Source organism: Bombyx mori, chromosome 10 (genome assembly GCF_030269925.1).
Source record: "Bombyx mori chromosome 10, ASM3026992v2".
NCBI classification, from domain to species: domain Eukaryota; kingdom Metazoa; phylum Arthropoda; class Insecta; order Lepidoptera; family Bombycidae; genus Bombyx; species Bombyx mori.
Window position 1 is genome coordinate 17,033,985 of NC_085116.1, and position 20,208 is coordinate 17,054,192.

General features: G+C 38.2%; 1 protein-coding gene across 4 annotated transcripts; it reads right to left on the minus strand.

The window, feature by feature from the left end:
* Positions 1-506: 506 nt before the first annotated feature.
* Positions 507-19,584, minus strand: LOC101736349 (BTB/POZ domain-containing protein 9). Of its 4 annotated transcripts, none has more exons than XM_012697284.4 (14): positions 19,336-19,584; positions 18,751-18,871; positions 15,153-15,316; positions 14,426-14,489; positions 13,578-13,734; positions 12,852-12,951; positions 12,072-12,200; positions 11,260-11,419; positions 9,962-10,190; positions 9,258-9,417; positions 7,303-7,430; positions 6,448-6,766; positions 5,394-5,511; positions 507-3,732 (listed from the first exon to the last, which is right to left on the minus strand). In XM_012697284.4, exons 2-14 carry the CDS (start codon positions 18,821-18,823, stop codon positions 3,584-3,586), a joined length of 1,950 nt encoding a protein of 649 aa, XP_012552738.2. In that variant the 5' UTR covers positions 18,824-18,871; positions 19,336-19,584; the 3' UTR covers positions 507-3,583. The 4 variants fall into 4 exon arrangements, with proteins under 4 accessions (XP_012552738.2, XP_062526746.1, XP_062526748.1 ...); XM_062670762.1 differs by having other exon boundaries at positions 13,578-13,746; XM_062670764.1 differs by having other exon boundaries at positions 18,751-18,874; positions 19,336-19,568.
* Between the last annotated feature and the right edge of the window lie 624 nt (positions 19,585-20,208).

Below are 20,208 nucleotides of genomic sequence, written 5' to 3' on the forward strand. Positions count from 1 at the left end.
AAGTATCGCCTTGTGGACCTCCTTCTGAAGCAATTTTTCAACACCTTCCTCGCCAGTGGAATAGGAGCTTCATCTTCTTCAAACTTGTCAGAAGACCGAGAGATCTGAGCGTGTATATGACGTTGTTTCATTTCTTTATGCCACTTCTGATTGTTGCAAATGATGTGACAATAAAAACCAGCAGCGTAACGACAAGTTATTTTATTTGTGCAAGAATGCAGAAAAGTAGTAGAAATGGCTGGCACGGCTTGTTTTATTAACACTATCCCCCCTTCGTTGGCTTTGGCTGGCGGCGGTGGCGGTGGCTGTGGCGGAAGGGGGCGTGTTAATATGGCTTGGCGGCTTGGCTGGCGGCAGGGCATGACAGCTGACGTCACGTCCGTTACAACTGCTTAATCAACCTTCAAACGCAAATTTAAGAAATAGAACAGTTTTAATTTACACACTTTTTTTTTATCACCACATTTTTTTATCAAAATTTTAAGAAAGATTAAATGAAACTCACATTTTCATACTTTTGTAAAATATTTTTATTATGATTAATGTCTACATGTTTGTCTTTCTAATCTATATTTTACATCACCAATGGACAAGGAATTTGCTTGTTCCTTTAATTTTATCACAGTAACTTAAGGGCGATTGATTACCTGTACCTAGGATATTTTTCAAACTTTTTGTTAAATGTTGCAGTGTTCTGAAATAGGACAATTACTTGCTGTCCCATATTAAATATTCTATTGAAATAAGAAAACATTTGTTTGAAGTTTTAATAAAGAAATTTGTAACAAATCATTCCTGATTAAGTCAACATGATATTAAAATAAAAATCTGCTTAACTGTCCACATATACAACTGAATATATAAACAAAATTAAGATAGTTAAAGGAATGTCTTACTTATTGATTTGATTGATATTTACATCACGGCCCTGCTTAATAATACTTATGACACAATGCAAAATGTGAAAAGCTGCTTTTATTTTTTTTACTGTACCTAATAATTACAACGATAGAGATGCAAACGTTTTAAAATCTGATGGTCTAAAAACTTGTTTTAATTGACTTTTCTGATGACTTCACTAATAGCTTGCCAGTGCATACTCGGGTAGTTTTCCAATTACAGAGCATAATGCGACTCAGTGACGCACAATGCCGAATTATGCTGAAGCTTAATTGGAACGTGAATTAGTTTTCAAATGCATCAGCAGAGTGCGCTAAGTTAGCACAGTTTTAATTAACATTAATTATTTCTAAGAAACTACGACGAAACGAAAGCCTTACAATTTTTTTCAACATTAAATAATATTACTAACGATAATATAAACAAAATTTCGATCAATGCCAACTTAAAGAAAAAACACTTGTCAATTTTCTGTCACTGAGTCTGTATCGATTGCGAGTCTCACGCGAGAGCAGTGCTTTTGAGAGTGCTCGATTGTGCGAAGCGTTGCTGTAGTTGGAACATTCAACGTTGAGCATTATGCCGCATAATGCGCTCTTGTGCTGTCATTGGCAAACTACCACGGTGTCGAACTTGAGCTATCGCATGCCGACAGGATTGCTCAATGTTAGATTCTAATTACATAAATATATTCCAAAATTAAGTACAATTTTCGTTTGAATACATATTGTGTGTTTGAAACTGATTTTTAAACACTGCAACATTTAGACCAATCGATAAATCACCCTTTCCAATATTTAATTAAATAATAATGAACAATAAACTTGAACATAAACGAGTGTTACAGAAAAGCGCATTCTAGCTAAATTTAATTGAAGCGTGTGAATTTTACCTACATTTTGAATTGAAGTTATCAAAGTGAGAAACTTTTTAATTTTCAGATAGACATTTACAGACATCTCTAAGCGTACATGATTACTTGATCCATTTTAAATCTCTCCTCACCTTGTATAACATGTTGTAATTTGTTTTAATGTAATGTCCACTGTATAAAATTATTTAAAAAAATAACTTTTCTTAACAGCTACCCAATCGTATACTTCGAACCGCAATGACACTTAGTTATAGAATTTGTATCACTTTATTTCTATTATTAAATTTCGCGTTTATGTGATTCAACAATTATATGCTTTTGGAATATACAATAATATTCGTGTAATTTTCGTTATTCGATTAGTAACGCAAATTCTAAAAAATGAACACTTTTAACGAGATTATAAAAAAATTTCTTTATCATCTTCGGCTAGGGCATTTCTCTGTAAGGACTCGGTGGAAATATCAAATTTTAAAACGGTAAAATATTCTTAAATCCATAATAATGCAAACAACATTAAACTTTATTAAAAATATGAAACTACAGGTATTTCGTTGTAAGATATACAATAATAAAAAAAACATTATACTACGTAATCGTTGGATTTGACGTACCTTGTGACGTAAAAATCACTTGTTATCCACAGGTAATAACAATTTATGCTAATCTCACTTAATTAAATTATTAATTAAGTAAATATATTAGTGTAATGTGGAAAAATATAAAACCTTACGTGATAAAAATATGTCTATGGTCACTTAGTGAATAATACAGATGTTCAAGAGACAAAAGCTTGCAACACCAGTAGCAAAGACTAGAAAAAATAGCTCTTAGAAACTAAATAACTATCGATGTCACATTGAATAGCATGGTTAGGTGAATGAATGCTGGCAATACAGAATTTAACCTTAAAAATACAGCAGTATATTTTGACCTAACAAATATCATTAGATTATTATAGATCATAGGCACGATTGAAATTTTGGGGGCCCGATTTATTGATCATTACAATAGTAAGCAACATGATATTATAACGTTAGTTTTGTACATGGCACAACAATGGAACCAAAGTTAAAGATATGCATTTTAAATTGCTTGTGTGTAAAAACTACTAAGATTATTAAAGCCACTTTTACGATGCAATCTTCTGTTGATTTAATTCAATATAAAAGACATCTGTATCATATGTTAATAAAACAACTTTATATATTATTTTCGTGAAAAGAGGATGGAATATTATTGATTATTTTTGGATTATGCTAAATGGTTTATAAAATCGTAGGATTCCCTAAAAAGATTACTAAGATTCACAGTTTCAAGACTTTTGAATCTCCGGTGTGAAAAGAAACTACATTTCCGTTTCTTTGGGGATTTTGTTAAGAGACAAACAAACAAAACGTTATACAAAACAATCTATGGTAATCTTTGAGGTACTTTATTCACAAGACCGTTTCAAAACTTCCAAACTACTTAATCCTTAATTTCATTAACAATGTTTCAGTTTTAATGCAGGTTCGAAGATTTATTGAATTTGTTCCGTTGCCCGAAAACACTTCCTAGGTTGGCATCAGTGTGCTCATATTTGTATGGAATGGGATCGTTTGCCTACGTTTGTCGTTAGGGGCGCTGTTCCAACTGCATACAAAAATGGCTTAACTTTTACGCTATCGAGAACGTTAAAAAATTCGCACTAAGCACACAGATGCCGACCTAGTCAAGCAGTGCACATTACCTAGGCCTATCTAAAACTTAAATTCGACTTTATACTAACGACCGCTCGGTTGGTAATTGATCGTTCGGATCTGCGTTTCAGTCTTCGTACCGTTCTTCTGCTTCGGTGGCCGTCTCTGCCGGGGGCAACGACCTCGCGCGGCGCTCCCCCTCGGGGGGCTCCGAGGCGGGGCTGGGGGTCAGGGCCGAAGCGGGGGGAGGCGGAGGCAGCTGGGGATCAACAGATTCTGTTGGACGAGAGGGACAAACGTTATTTTTGTAACCAACTATAATAACTATAATTAATTTATTTATTTAGTTTTCTTACAAATTAACAGTATAACCAAAACATTTGTAAGATATTAATAATACTAGCGGTCGCCCGGTAGTCGAAACTCGACTATAATTATTAATTTAAATTATAAGTTTGAACATTATTATGGTTCTATTCTTTACTTCTATTATATAATCAATAATCACAGATTTCGCCAAGGCTACACCATAGACAAATAATATTAAAGAAAAACAATATTAATCTATTCTCAACTTGACCTCAGACTTTAACAATAAACAAAATAGTAAGTATGCGTGTGTGTGTGTGTGTGTGTCAAATAAATGTTAGTGTGCGTAATGTTTTCTTTATTGGTTTAATGTATTTTTTATGCATTATTTTAAAAAATATGAGCATTATGCATTCCTTCTCTATATCTTCTATAAGTGTGGGAAATTTCATACTCCTCTGTCCGCGCAATTTTCGTAAAAAGGGATACAAAGTTTTTGCTTCACGTATATAGATTAGCTTAAGTAACTTCTAACAACAGCTATAAATCGCTGCAAACCATCACGGAATATATCCATTTCCGGAGCATAGGCTAGCAAGCCATTGAGTAGCGAGACAGCACGATGTGTCGGAGAGTTAGCGGTGTGCTGCGTACGCGCGTGCGTGGTTGTATAGGCCGCGCCAATAAAGAAACGAATCGAAAATGGCGTCTATGTACCTGCACTGATAGATGGTAGCGTCAACAAATAAAAAGATATAAAGAAAAAGTTGCTTATTGTAAAAAAATATAAAAAATCCAAATGAAAATGTACTTTACTCTACTTTGGTGCCCTGGCAAAAAGGGGGGGTGTAAAATAAACAACAAAATAACCACGAAATAACGAACAAATTCAACAAATAACGACGGAATTTGAGAGAAAACAGAGCGCGTCTGAGGACAAAGTCAGAGCTAATATTTTTTTTGCATGCAGTACGCGCCGTGTGCGACTAAAGACAGCAATAGTTTAGAGTGAGAGCGCATGATCGCCGCCGCCGCCATTTTAGATTCGTTTCTTTATTGGCGCGGCATAAAGTTGAATATGCAATTTCGAACAGGGCATATCTCTGAAAATGTAAAAAGTTTAGGAAATAAAAAAAAACTGATTATTTTCTAAAGCAGTGTAAAATTTCAAATATTAACTTTTGAGATATATTTTAGTGTTAATTTTAGCAATTGAAAATTACTGTAGGTATTATAAAATGGGTGTAGGTAAGCTTCAAAACTACGTGTATATGAAAAAACGTATTTGACAGAATGTGCGACATATGAGTCGTCTATTATCAAAGGTGGCAATCTGTGCATTTGGAAAAAAAAATGTTATTGATATGTCAATACAGATTGATTTGAATATAATCGTCTCCTTCAAAGAATACGGTTCAAAACCTGCATTAAATAAAGGTTAATAGTTAACCTGTTATTTATCTAAGATGTCGTTCCGAAGAGTTTTGTGACTGCCAATGGAATACAAAGTCAATAATTCGTTTTTCTGATTTACCAATAATTGTCCAAAAGTCAGATTGCCGGCTTTGATAATAGTCGACTCATATGCCCTTTTCGAAATTGCATATAGAGTTGTTTTCGCGAGGTACCTGCGGGCGGCGCGGGGTTGAGGCGGTTGTCGTGCGCGGGCCGCTGCTTCTTGGCGGCGGGGTCGTCGCGCGGCTCCTCCACCTGCGCCGGACACTCCAGGTGCACCAGGTGGAACACCTGGCCACGCACATATCTCATTACAATACTAATTATAATTTATTACATGGACACATGGTAGGCACTTAGTTAATGGTGGCAGGACCTCTTGTGAGTCCGCACGGGTAGGTACCACCACCCCGCCTATTTCTGCCGTGAAGCAGTAATGCGTTTCGGTTTGAAGGGTGGGGCAGCCGTTGTAACTATACTGAGAGCTTAGAACTTATATCTCAAGGTGGGTGGCGTATTTACGTTGTAGATATCTATGGGCTCCAGTAACCACTTAACAATAGTTGGGCTGTGAGCTCGTCCACCCATCTAAGCAATAAAAATAAATAAAAAAGGCAGCGACTTGGCTCTGCCCCTGATATTGCTAAGTCCATGAACGACGGTAACCATTCACCATTAGGTGAGTGGGTATGCTCGTCTGCCTACAAGGGCAATAAAAACAAAGCATACTGCGCGTCACCTGTCCTACATTGATATTAATTCGTCAAAAACTAATCCTAAAGCTATATTAGCGAAGACATGAGATACAATAAATAAAATCACCAATGTGCGTTTTTATCTCTAAAATCATAAATAAAGTATGCTAAAAAAAAAAAAGGTTTATTTTATTGATTAGATGGGTGGACAATTTCATGACCCACCTGGTGTTAAGTGATTGCCGGAGTTCATAGAGACCGATAACGTAAATGTCACTATCCATCTTGAGACGTGAGTTCTAAGTCTCAGTTGTGTAGTCTAACAATAGCCCCACCCTTCAAATCGAAACGCAGACCTGCTTGACGGCAAGAGTAAGCAGGGCGGTGGTACCTACCCGTGCGGGCTCACAACACGCCCTACCTCAAATAAAAAGTTTCTCTCATTAGTCACCCTGCGGACCGTGAGTCTGCCAACTTACACTGATAAATTATGAAATGTAAGAAACATATTTTAGTTGTGCCATACACCCACCTCATTAACGGAGTTATTGGTGCCGACGATCCTGATGATGGAGACCGGCCTCGGCGTGAAGTATATGACCTGCCAGGATCTACAGGCGTCCCTGGTCCTATCGCAGACCGTCTCCCAGTCCCAGTAGTTGAGGGAGGTCTCGACGTAGTACGAGTAGTGCCGGTAGTCGCAGTCCCACAGCAGGAGGCGGATGGACGAGAGGATGTAGGGCTGCGCCAGCTGCACCACGATGGCGCCGGAGCCGAGCTGGTGGCACGTGTAGCCCTGCTCCCAGTCGTAGTGCTCGATGTCGCCGTTCAGCAGCACGTTGCGGGAGCGGCTGCGGACACACCGCCCTATACAGCGCGCGACCCACCAGTCCGAGCAGACCCTTCGGCTCGTGGCAACCATGGAGGAGTATCGCAGTTACTGCCGCAGCTCAACAGAAACAGGAGTCAGAGACCTCATGAAACTGGTGGGTATGGCGGCCTTTGTCCTTGCGTAACGTACTTTTTGATACCAATCCCCGGTCATCGTTCTCGTCGAACCCGTCACTTGTGACGAAGGGCTCGATGAGTAAATTAACCCACAGGCACAGCCCACTGGGTTTCTCGCCGGATCTTCTCAGTGGGTCGCGTTTCCGATCCGGTGGTAGATTCTGCGAAGCATTGCTCTTGCTAGGGTTAGTGTTAGCAACGTCGTCAGGTTTGATCCTCGTGAGCTCACCTACTTGTCAGGGTTACTCTGATATGGCCTCTCAAGGCAAAGGCAGAAAAAAGATACCAATCGAAATATTCAAATATCATGAACAGCCTTTATTATGTCTCATGAACTGAACCCCGTCGTCGCAGGAGGCAAATAGTAAGTAGTGGTTACCTGATCCCTTCGATGACGACAGCGGAGTGCTCGACGGTGGCCACGTTGTGTGTCGGCTTGACGAGCCCGTTACACAGGGGAGGCACGCGCGCCGTGTGCATGGCCTCCAGCGCCACCGCGTGGAACACCTGCGAACGCACCGGCACACCCGGCCACTGAGACACTTACTGTGGGAGCGTTCCACTAAGCGTTCACAACGTAAACTCAAGTGGAATTGATTATAGAACGTTTTGAGCGTGGAGGTAAATAATACAAACGGCGAGTTAGTAAAAAAGATTTAAGAAGATAGGTTATAATCTATAAGCTTTGAACATAATCTTAATTAATTATTGTTTAAATCGATTTATATTGATAAAAATTTTAATTTTTTTTTTATTTAATCTCTCTCTCTCTTCGATCGGTCCCTCACTGCTGAGGATCGTGACTCCGTCCGATTTCGATTTTATTTAATACTAGTGGTGTATTTAATTAATTTACGTTCAAATGTAATTAAAATTTGCTTTTGCGGCGGCACTTGAATATTTGGTAGGACGCAATAATGCTCCAAATAATATCTCTTTCCGCATGAAATAACGTAAGCTTAACGGTCGCCATTTTTGATGCTTTGAGTTTTAGAAACGCCGCTAATTTTCTCAAAGATCACTTCGACCCACCTTTTAGATGGGTCGTCGTGAGCTTCGCGTGAGCGTAAGTCATGACGTCATAAGTGACGTTTTCGCCGCGACCACAACGGCCGCGGTCGTTATGTGGAACGACTAAACGAGCATTTTGATCGTTGTGGGCGCTTAGTGGAACGCACCCTGTATGCGCACGAGTCCATGTCCATCGGGGCCAGAGGTGAAGCGCGGGGGGCGGGGGCAGCTCGCCTCATTTGTCTGACTTCGAGTGTTGTCCTTGACAGTTGTGACGCGAGCTTATCGATACTGAAAATTTACGCTAACGCTATTGTGTTATTTCATTGTGAATAAACCATAACTACTCCGTTTCCAACAAGTTCATACAGAAAAAACCTACTGAAAAAAAATACTGATGCCGACTCTGATCTGTCGGTTGTCTCTTCATCTGATAGTGAATGTATTGGAATTTAAAAAATATTTTTCTCTATTAGAAATAAATAAGTAATAACTTATCAGATTTATTTTATTTCACAATTTGCAAAATTACCTTAAGTATAATAAACCAAATTAATAGCTGTAGACTAAATCGGTAGTTATTATTATCGACATTACCATAATTAATTAGGTCACAGCACTATGTACCGCATTCCTCAGGACGGACATGAACTCGGGGACTTTTTGGCGGGAACGCGAGGAACTTGTGTGATTTTGTTTTATTTATTTATTTTTTATTGCTTAGACGTGTGGACGAGCTCACAGCCCACCTGGTGTTAAGTGGTTACTGGAGCCCATAGACATCTACAACGTAAATGCGCCACCCACCTTAAAATATAAGTTGTAAGGTCTCAGTATAGTTACAACGGCTGCCCCACCCTTCAAACCGAAACGCATTACTGCTTCACGGCAGAAATAGGCAGGGTGGTGGTACCTACCCGTGCGGACTCACAAGAGGTCCTACCACCAGTAAATTTTATTTTGTTTTGTCTATTTAGTGTTTCTTCGGGTTTAAATGTGTAATAACGGTGGTTTATTAACTGCTTAATATCTGTGAAAGTGCACAAATGTGGGAAAATGAAACAAAACGCTGAACGTATAATAACTTTTCGGGATCCTCCAAAAAGATCACTGAAAAAATCTCAGTAAATGACCACCATTTTACTGAGATTATATTTCATCCCACATCATTTCATTTCATTTCACTCCATATTATCATTTTTCATAAAAATAAAATTTAAAATTAAAATAAGATGTGACCTAAAGGTCTTAGTTACCAGGTCACAAAATCCTTTAAAAAAAAAGACATGAACTCGCGCGTGCCTACAATACAAATCCCGGTACCTTGTTGACGGTGTTGCTGGTCCCGACGATCTTGATGTACTGGACGACTCTGGGCTCGAAGTACAGGTTCTGCCACGAGCGGCAGAAGTAGTTACTGTGGTCGATCACTCGGACCCAGTCCTTCTGATCCAACGACACCTCGATGTAGTACGCGTACGACCTGCTCAAGTCGGCTGGGTCACGCACTGGCGCCACTACGACTTTCGACCTTCGGCCTCAGAAATTATCGATAGTCGTAACAGCCATTTTAGAACGAGATCCATTTAATTTTAGTAGTGTCGTGTTTGGTATACGTTGATATCGAGGGTTGAAAGGTTATTTGGGTTAAGCGAAATTTATCTTTGTAATTAAAGGTGGTATTACCATTTGGTTATTACGTACCATCTATTTGGTACTACTACTACATTACTATTTGATATTACTATCAACAGTTCGATGTTTTTTACTTGAACTTCAATAAGTTTACTCCATTCAAATAGCTGAAGAAGTGTTTTTTTATGATATATTTTCCAAAATTTTAAGCTTTAAATGGCTCTCTGTAAAATTGCCGCTTAAACTAAATAGCCTTTCACCCCTCGATATATACTGTCTATTTCAAATTATTTGTAAAGTTAAAATATTCATGGGCCATTTAATTTAAAACTGTTGAGCATTCAAAGTAGAATTAAATGAACTATTATTGATGAGTTTGAGTGGGCCTGCACCTGTTGTCGCGGTCCCAGAGCAGCAGGCGCAGATGGTTGATGATGAGCGTGGTGTGCAGACGCACGACGATGCCGCGCGGCTCTGCGTCGCCGGCGTCGCAGATGGCGTGTCGCGTGTAGCCGCGCTCCATGTCGTAGCCCTCCGTGTCGCCGTCCAGCAGCGCGGCGCGCATGTCGCCCGCCAGCACGCGCGCGCCGCGCTTCGCCGTCGCCACGTTCTCCTCCGGCACTGCGCATAGCATCGCATTTAGTATATCTATATATTAATACGTCAAGCAAAAACTTTGTATCCCTTTTTACGAAAATTGCGCGGACGGAGGAGTATGAAATTTTCCACACTTATAGAGAATATAGAGAAGAAGTGCACAATGCTAATTTTTTTTTTAATTAATGCATAAAAGACACAGTAAATCAATAAAGAAAACATTACACACACTACATACCATGTATTTGACGCACACACGCATGCATACTATTTATTGTCAAACTTTTGTTCTTGACGTCTGTTGCCAAATTGAGAATAGATTAATATTGTTTGTCTTTTTTAATATTTTTCATAATGTAGTCTTGGCGAAATCTGTGATTATAGAAGTATAAAATACAATCATAATAATGTAAAAACTTACAATTCCAATTAATTATAGTCGAATTTCGACTACTGCGTGACCTCTAGTAACATAATTAATAGGTGTAATCTCATATGTCCACCTAATAAGGCGGACCACCCAGAAACATAGGCGTCTTCATAATTGTAAGCTAGGATTAAGATGATTATTAAACATGGAATACACGCAAGAAGACGTTTTCTTTTAACACCTCCCAAAGTACAACTGTACTAAAACACCCGTCTCCGTCAACCGCCCTCAATTTATACACAACTACCTACTAACCGTCCGCTTCGCTGGGCATTTAAAATTAACATTATTATTTCTCACCGCCACAAACATTCTCATCATTAACGCCCCTGCAACTGGTGTAGAGAGTCCAACACTCATATAAAAAGTGTACAATTTCCAAAAATATTCGAAATTGAGTTAATATGCGGAATCATTTGGTATCACCGGTACTTTTCTCATAAATACTGTCAAAAGAGCGTAGTTTAGTTTTAGTTTTTTTTTAGTTTACCTATATTTTGACTACTATTAATAAAATTAATACATAATTTCATCTTACTTTAAAAGACAGATAATGTCCTACTGCTCCTACGTCCTAATACTCCTACGTCCGCGTGATTTTCGTGAAAAGGGGTACAAAGTTTTTACTCCGCTTATTAATGTATAGATTCTGTTTCCACTCACGCAGCAACCCGCGGTGCGGCAGATCGGTGCTCTTGGTCTGAGTCTTCTCCTGTATGGCGTCGAGCAGCATGTCCGGAGTGACCAACGAGAACGGCCGGACCACCGTCAGCAGCTCCTCCAGGCTCATCAGGGTCAGGCGGACGCACTTGAGGATCTTTTCCTATTGAGATAACAAATGAGGCAAATCGTGCATAACGAAATTAACAAATGAGCCCGTCATCGCAAAAGTGGCCTAACCCACCATTTTTCATAGTCATGCTTATGATTATCTATTGCAATTTATTTAAAATATAATAAATTTTGATGCAAAACCGGCCTATCCATAGTTTCACCCATAGGTAACAGATGGCTTTGTAAACATTATTTTTGCGCGTATTGTTTTTTTGCCTACTCAAATTCTAAATTGTAACTTAAATTTCTAAATTTCTATATTTCTCTTCTCTGTTCACTTTCTACCTATATGTGATTTTGATTGTGGAAACATATTTGGTTACTGTTTTAGCTATTTTTTAAAATATCATATGTTTGTATTGTACTATTTGTTTCTCAAATAAATAAATTCAAATTCATGAAAACTTAAACCTATACCTAATAACTATGGTAAGCTTAGGTCACTTTTGCGTTGACGCTCTCAAATGAAGCCGACGACAGACTGTTAATTCCTGAAATGGCTTTAGTATTCCCAAATTATTTTTATCCAGATTGTGTCTTTTGCTGTGGTCGTCCATCGTCAGCAACTACTGCTGATTGTCAGAAGGACGGCGTGCTGATCTACTCTGTGGATAGATTGATTAGTAGCATGAAGTACTCACGACCTGTGGCTGGCCGGCCTCCGACTTCACCCACGACTGGTTTGCGTTGAACCAGTTGCACACCGCCTTGAAGATGTCCACCTCGCGTGCGAAGAACGAGTCGCGTTCCAGCAGACCTTGTAACGCTTCCTAATCCAAATGTCGATTGTTATTGTATGATAGTGAATATTGTATGTTAACGAAAACACTTGAAATATTAACAATTAGCGTATCCCCTTCACGCTACACTGTCATTAACTCTAATTACAAGAAAAACACTTTTTTTTTTAAGCTACCCGCATTCTTTTTTTTAAGGCGATGTCGTACCTGTATTAATTAATGCAAGTGGCAAACAATTTAAGTATTTACTTTAATGTTAATAGTGCAATAAATTAATAAAATAAATGTAAAATTGTTTGCCCCAGACATTTAGTTCTTGTTTAAAAACGATACGCATGTTTTTGTGGCTAGTTTTCATTGAGTGTTATACCAGTTTGGAATCTTGGGGGGATGTGTAAATTTTTTAAAAACCTTCCCATGGTATCGTCCATACTTTTTTTTACGCCACGATAAGTGAAAAAGGTTTTTCAAGGGTTGTAGACACAAAAAAAAACAAAAGAAATATTTGAAAAACTATGATCATGGTAGTTTTAAGAGGCATCAATTTACAAAGGGTCTTAATTTTTTCTGTAATTTTAAAAAATAATGATTTTTTGTCTTTTTTATTGAGCAGGTCCACACTCGGTTGGACGCTTATCATTGAATTTTGGAACACATTGTATATATTTGCAAATGACTCACAACGGACAGCTGAAGGAATGTCTCGTGCTCCAACACTTCTGACGCGTTCTTGTCCAAAAAGTTATAGCAGTAGTCCATCAGCGCGTCGAGCCCGTACAGCCTGCCAAGAAACCACGTGGTGCATTGCGTGCGCGCTATCTGTCTATGGACACTTCAACTACAAACTAAGGAATAAGTCCTGTCAGTGCAACTTGCTGACACATTTTTCAACATGTATACAAACTTTTTCTATTTTTTTACATGTAGTAGTACATTACTAGCGTTGTCGTATGAGCAGTTCCAATTACAAAAACGACTCGCGAATTATTTTTTTTTTTTTATATTCATGATAGTAATAATTTTCGTTTTTTATACTACAACACTTTTCATACAGCCCCTAATGAGCGTTGTCCGTTCGAAATGCAGACCACGTGTTTAACCGCTACGACACTAGAAGCGTCTACATCCCGCAGAACTGTGTGCTTAATTAGTGCGACTTTTTCAACGGTCTCGATAATGTAAAAGTTAACTCAACTTTGAATGCAGTTGGAACCTTTGCCTATGTTTGTCGCTAGGGGCGCTGTCCCAACTGCGTACAAATTTGAGTTAGCTTTTACGTTATGGAATACGTTAAAAAATTCGCACTTAGCACATAGGGCGCTTTCCGTACTCGTCTCGATAACGCGTAAGAAAAAATATACAAGTTTCAAGTCACTGAGAAAGTGTTGCAATTAGTTTGAGCACTACCTCGCGGCGTCGAGCACGGAGCAGACGTTCCTCAAGGCCAGCACCTGCCGCAGGTAATCAGATATGGCCGCCTCCAGCTCTTGGAAATTGAACTGATGGGCCAGCCCGAGCATGTCCAGCACCGTGTCCTCTCTCAGCATGGAGAGGCCCATGTGACCTGGGAAGTGGCCTGTTTAATTAATTTTGACCGACTTCAAAAAGTTCACAATTGTTTCCTAGTGTAAAGAGAATATCTTGACCGTCTCAATGAGTCGCGATTCCAATCAGGTGGTAGATTCTACAAAGCACTGCTCTTACAAGGGCTAGTGTTAGCAAATTCTCTCAGGTCAAGCCCATGAGCTCATCTACCAGTCCGCGCGTTGGGATAGCCCTTTAGGCTACCAGCAAAAAAAGTGAAAAAAAAATAATCTTCCATATAATCTCAAAATTTCACAATTTTACGTAGTTTTTTTATTCAATCTTAAAGGTGGGTATGCAAATCGTACTAGTGCTAAATGATCACTGTCACCACTGAAAGCTAGCCATGCCAACGATGCCAACGCTGCAGCCAGATTACTGTCCACTACGCACTTTTTGAAGTTTTAAAGAAGTACATATAGCAATCGGGGAATACTTTGTGAAGATGAGTAGACTCTAGAGCTGACCGGTATGTATCTATAGATAAATGTGACGTGTGATTACTTGTATTAAGAATGAAGGTCGAACTCTCTTCCGACCGGTGGTGCAAATGTTTAAAGGTATGACAGGATCTTCTTGAATAATCCCCACAGAATATACAGTACAAAACAAAGAAAATCAACGTCAATCCGTGAGACTTAAGGTTCCAGTTTCTAAAAAAATATAAGTACCTGAATAAACATATCGGAGCAGAGCCTTGAATGCTTGCAGCGGCGCCTGCAGTTCAACTTCGGCCTGATGAATATATATAGTTTTCTCATTCAATCAATTATATCAGGGGTTCCCTAACTTATTTTGTCTACTGTCTACTTTGAGACTAAATTATTTTTTAGCACCCCTATTTTTTCACGTATGTACTTAAAAATCACTATAGCCAGTGCTCCCAGATAAAATTACAAATCGCCTCCCAAGCCTCTACACACCGCCCCGTCTCTTACCGCCTCCCTTTAGGTTTGCAGCGCCCACAAGGGGGTGTTATCGCCCACTTTGGGAAAGGCTGAATTATATCAATCTTGATACGTTAAAAATACTGAAACTACAGATCCGCTATTACGATTGAAACGTTCTCCAGATGTTCATTGCTGGACATAGGCCTCTCTGAAGATTTAAAATAATGACCAGTCACCCGCTGCCCGGGACCCTCAAGGGGTCATCGGCTCACTTTGAAGGAGTCATCCATACAGTGCGCCTCACGGTTCACGGTTCACCCCTCAACAGGAATGAAAAACAAGGGCACAGGTAAAAGTCACTAAATTTATATTTTCAGCATCGGGGAAACATTTCTATATGTTTCAGTGTTGGTGTCATATTTTTTCTTCTCTAATCTCAATGGTTTAAAAGTCACAAAAGTTAGCTGAGATTTACGACTCATTCGATTCATGAAAACATACAACAAACCTGATTTGCCTCCCTCATGCCTCCATAAAGCAGAGCTCTGAAGTAATCACTGCTAGCTGCCAGAATGACTTTGTGGGCCGGTATCCTTTGACCTTCCACGATGAGGGTTACGTCGGAATACTCTGATGAGAGGCATAGCGAGCCAATGTGCTCTGAAAGGTGACCTGCGAAAAAGATAAATGTTATTTTTTTACAATGTCATGCGTTCATGACAGTTGTACAAATATACAGAAAATAATTATATGCACGCGAATTTTTTTATTTGAAAACAAATTCGAATTTCTCTCTAAGACACTGCAAGTAGTCCTCTTGTCTTAAATGTTTTCAATTCTGTCTCATCATCGTCATTCTCCTGCCCTTCTCCCAGTCACCTGGGATCGGCGCAACATGTTTTCTCCTTCGATACTCCTCTATCATATACCATTTCTTCGCTCACTCTCTCCTCTTACGCATATCGTCTTTCACTCAATCGGTCCATTTTTTCTTAGGCCTACCACTTCCTCTAAAGCCTGACCAAAGCCAATACAACCTAGCCCCAAAGTCAACAAAAGCATTCCCAAGGAGGGTTGACATCAGGCGGGCGGCTGGTCATAAAAAAATTGCTTAAACTTAGAGTAGGTAACACGTTTTCAATTCTGTCAGACGGCATTAATCTTTGGGACACACGAGGCCGATTGACAAAACTATTCAGAAACACATACTGTAGAACAGTAACATGATTTTTCAGATGGAATGAACATGAATCATCTACGCTGTCTTTAGAAGAATTTCTTGGAGAAGCTACCTAGATTTACAACTGTAAAAATACTAGATGCTAAACCAGTTTTGTTTGAAATACTGTTGAGTCTCGTTCAATCAGGTTGAGATGTTTTAGGATAAAGTTGCTTATACTGATTTACTTCTAAAACGCATAACCATGTTTAATTTACAAATATGCATTTACTTATCGTATTTTATGAAGTAAGTAAATGTCACTAAACTTAAATAAATGCAGAGCAACTGAAAACAATCTTTGTATATTATCATGTAAGGCCCGCCGCTGATTTTTTGTCACCGTGACTTATTGTCACTATCACCTGTTGTCACCCACGATGCGCTCACTGAATCTGTTCTTGGGTAACAAAATGCGTTCATTTTTGTAATGGACTTCAACGAGGTTGCCGTGATTTGTGCTCTTGAAATACGTAGAAGAAATGATACGGAAAAGACGCTCCTGGTGCATCCTATATACACGCAATGATTATTTAAAGGAAAATTCTACACTATATATTCTGAATTACGTCCGTATCCATCTAAGTTTTATTAATTATCTTCGTATGTCTATAAGCTCTTTCGATGAGTTGCTGTCTTTGGTAGGTCCTGTGATTACATTTCAAGATACAACATTTCGCAAAGCTATTCCAGCAGAAGAAAGGTTAACGGTCAATTTGAGGTAAGTAACAAAAAATACATCAATTACTTATTAAAACAAAAAATCTTTATTAATCAGAGGCATAAAAATTTGAAATATCACAATCATCTACAGAGTAATTTGACACATATGATTGCACAGTTTCGTTCGACAGCAGGGGAGACATATTATCATAAAAAGATTGAGTAGATGTAGAAGATGCAGAGGGATTGAAACATTGCTGTGAAAGTACTCGAGGCGGTGATGATGATGATGGTGGTGGTGGTGGTGGTGGTGGTTGAGATTGCGGTTGGGTTGTAGACATTATTGGCTGAGGAAGTATACGAGCTGGTGCTGGTTGGACTGGGGATATTATTTATCGGAAATATACGAGGTTTTTGTGGTGGAGGAAGAATGTATGCTTGCAGCAGTAGAATTAGAATTATTATAGTTACTAAAAGATTTGGAATAATATTTTAGGGTGTTCAAAGTCACAATCTGTGAATCAATTTTCTGATCTGGTAGACTTGACTTTAATAATGGAACCAAAGATTACGCGAAATAATTGTCTGGGTCAGGTAGTGTTTGGATGTCTTGGTGGTTGGTTTTATCTCTTAATATTTCTAATAAAGATTCTTCGTAACTTTTATTCTTCTTCTTTTCTTGTTTTGGTCGTGTTATTGCTGGTGTAGAAGAATCGCTCTCACTAATTGCTTCTTCGTCAAGCGATGTCAGGTTACTTGAGGTTATTCTCCCTGGCTCCATAAAAGGTACCAAAAACAGTAACTTATCAAAGTACACGTATCGTTTTCATTTAGGTTCAGGTTGCTCTGATTTTACGTCTTTTTGACAACGAAGCTCCCTCGAGAAACATGCTCTTAAATTTTTCCAACGACGTTGTATCACTTTAACTGTAAAAAATAACATTCTTTTATTTACAGGTATTTAGCAACTGGTGCAAGTTTCAATACAATATCTTTGAATATCTAATTGGAGCCACAACGCTTCGTAATATTGTAAATTCAACGTGCCAATCTATATGGGAAGCATTGCAACCTCTGTACATGGCAGAAAAAAATTAAGAAGACTGGTATAAAATTGTTGATCAGTTTTACGAGCGTACTAACTATCCTAATATTATCGGCGCCGCCGATGCTAAACATGTTAAAATAACGAATCCAAAGCACAGTGGATGTGATTATTTTAACTATAAAAAATATTTCTCAATGGTTTTAATGGTTTGGATAGACGCCGATTATAAATTCATCTACATTGACATTGGATCACCAGGAACCGCAAGCGACTCGACGATTTTGACGTATGCAAGCGTAGTGTTCGCTCACGTGGCCCGCACTAACTTGAAACCCCTTCAAGTTATTCAACCTCGATTTTGCAAGATAGCGGTAGCACCATGGTTCCTAAGGAGCGTGGATCCCCATGATGACCTGGAGCTTGACTCAGTCAGTAGGTATCTACAGTCAGCATCATTGCGCCACTTTGAGAAGGCAGAACGACATGAGAACCCGCTGGAAATTACATACCTGATCCTGTAGACCGAATGGTAATAATTGCGCTCTAATTTAATCTAATAATTATAAATAAGTAATGTAGTAAAGTATAATAAACACTAATACAATTACCTGCATTTTCTTTTTGTTCCTGTGAAAAACTCCTTGTTGGAAACAAGTGTAATACTATTTCATCCCATAATCTTCTTTTTAAAATTATACCCGTATATTGCTTTAATTTTTTTGCATATAATGCAGGACTCTTTTCTACCTCCTCTATTAATAATTCATTGTCAATGTCTTCCTCTTGCAAAGAAGACGACATCTTTAAAAACAAAACACAGCCACACTTTTTTAAATAGAATACTTCTACTGCAAATGCGCAGCGCTGACCGGGTAACAAAAAGTCACCAGTGAGCAGACTCCCATCATAATACACAGGGCGAGTGACAGTCACGTCATTCCGGTGTTGCCTGCCGCTACAACTATTAGTCACAGTATTATCATGTCACCATAATTAGTACCCCGTGTTTAGTTTTCATTGCACTTGACTAAGTGATCAAAAGTCACAGTCAGCGGCAGGCCTAACAATGCTGTATCCAGACAATTTTTTGTAATATATTTTAGTACAAAAAAAAAAAGATATATAGATCTATAGATATACAGATACAGTAAGGATAAGTGTTAGTTTTGTACTCACTAATGTGCTCGATGTCACCAACCCTGGCATTAGGAGCATTATTCACCGACATATACTGATGTTGGCTGCTCATGGTTCATCACACACGTACTGCTTCCAAAAATACGACAGGATTTATATTCTGCTAACAAAAATGTTTTGTTTTGCTATCACATCACAAAGTCAATTCATACTACCCAGAAATACTGCATTCAGTCTATTTTTTCTCCTTTTTTGCCACTTATCCTTTGGCTCTCAAATGAACTCTCCCCTACAGTTATTCCTGAGTGTTTCTCTTCAACCATTCTTTCAAAAGAGACTTAAGCTATAACAATTCAGTTATTATGCTCTTAGTAACCACTCAACTGTAAGCACTTTTAATTTATATAAATATATCGCTATAATTATAGGGTGATAATATTTGCACAGTAAAAAACAACTGAACTTTTCAAAAGTCGAACCATGTTTGATTTATTCTAAATATCTAGGATGTACTTTCTAGATATTAAATTTCATATAAATTTAAGAATAAAAAATTGGAGGCAGTGGCCTTGTTTACGTATAAACAATTCAAAACAATGTATTAATATTGTGATATGTACGTACCTAACAAAGATTGTACAATGACACGACTTATCATGGGAAAAAATACCGTAATTTTTTAATGTATACGTTCAGACTTCTCTTCGTTGAAATAAAATCCACATTTAACTTGGTAAAACAATAAGTATTTATCGTGTTATTAATAATAAGCTTTAAGAAATCTTCAGTCAGTTAGAAAAATCTACCGTCTATTTATTGTGAAATGTGTTTCAGACCATTAAATAACTATGTTATATTAAGTGTATAATCTATGGTATAATCTATACTTGACAGCTGACACCGTCACCGACCTAACATTCCTGTCGACAATTTGGATACCGTACCTACCTACTTTCTATTTTGCTTTGAAGGCCTGAATACTCGTCACCAGGCCTTAAAATCTTAAAAAAATTAAGATCTCCTGAATTGTTTTCCTTTAGCGAATTATTCGTTTATATCATTTTAATTGAAACAACTCTTATGGTTTAACGAATTTTACGGTTTACTCTGGAGTTTTATTGTGATTATATTATTTTAGACATGTCGAATACTAATACCGTAACTAACTGTAAATCCTCAAAGTAGTTTTAATTAAGTCTATTAAATAAATATTTTACCGTATGAAAATAAGTCAAATGGAATGAAATGAAATGGAATTAATTTATCGGAAATTCATTCTGACATGCGATTGGATGAATGAAACAAGATGAAATGAAGTGAAATTAATAATTTTCAGTTAAAATGCTGACAATCTTTTGAGACTTAACTGGACTAGACTTTTTTTTTGTCTAAACAAGAATGTATGTCTGTTATGTATGTATGTTAAGCTTGCTTTGATGGAGCAGCTCTATTACTAAACTAATGCTCCATTGGTAAACCATGCCCGATGTACATACA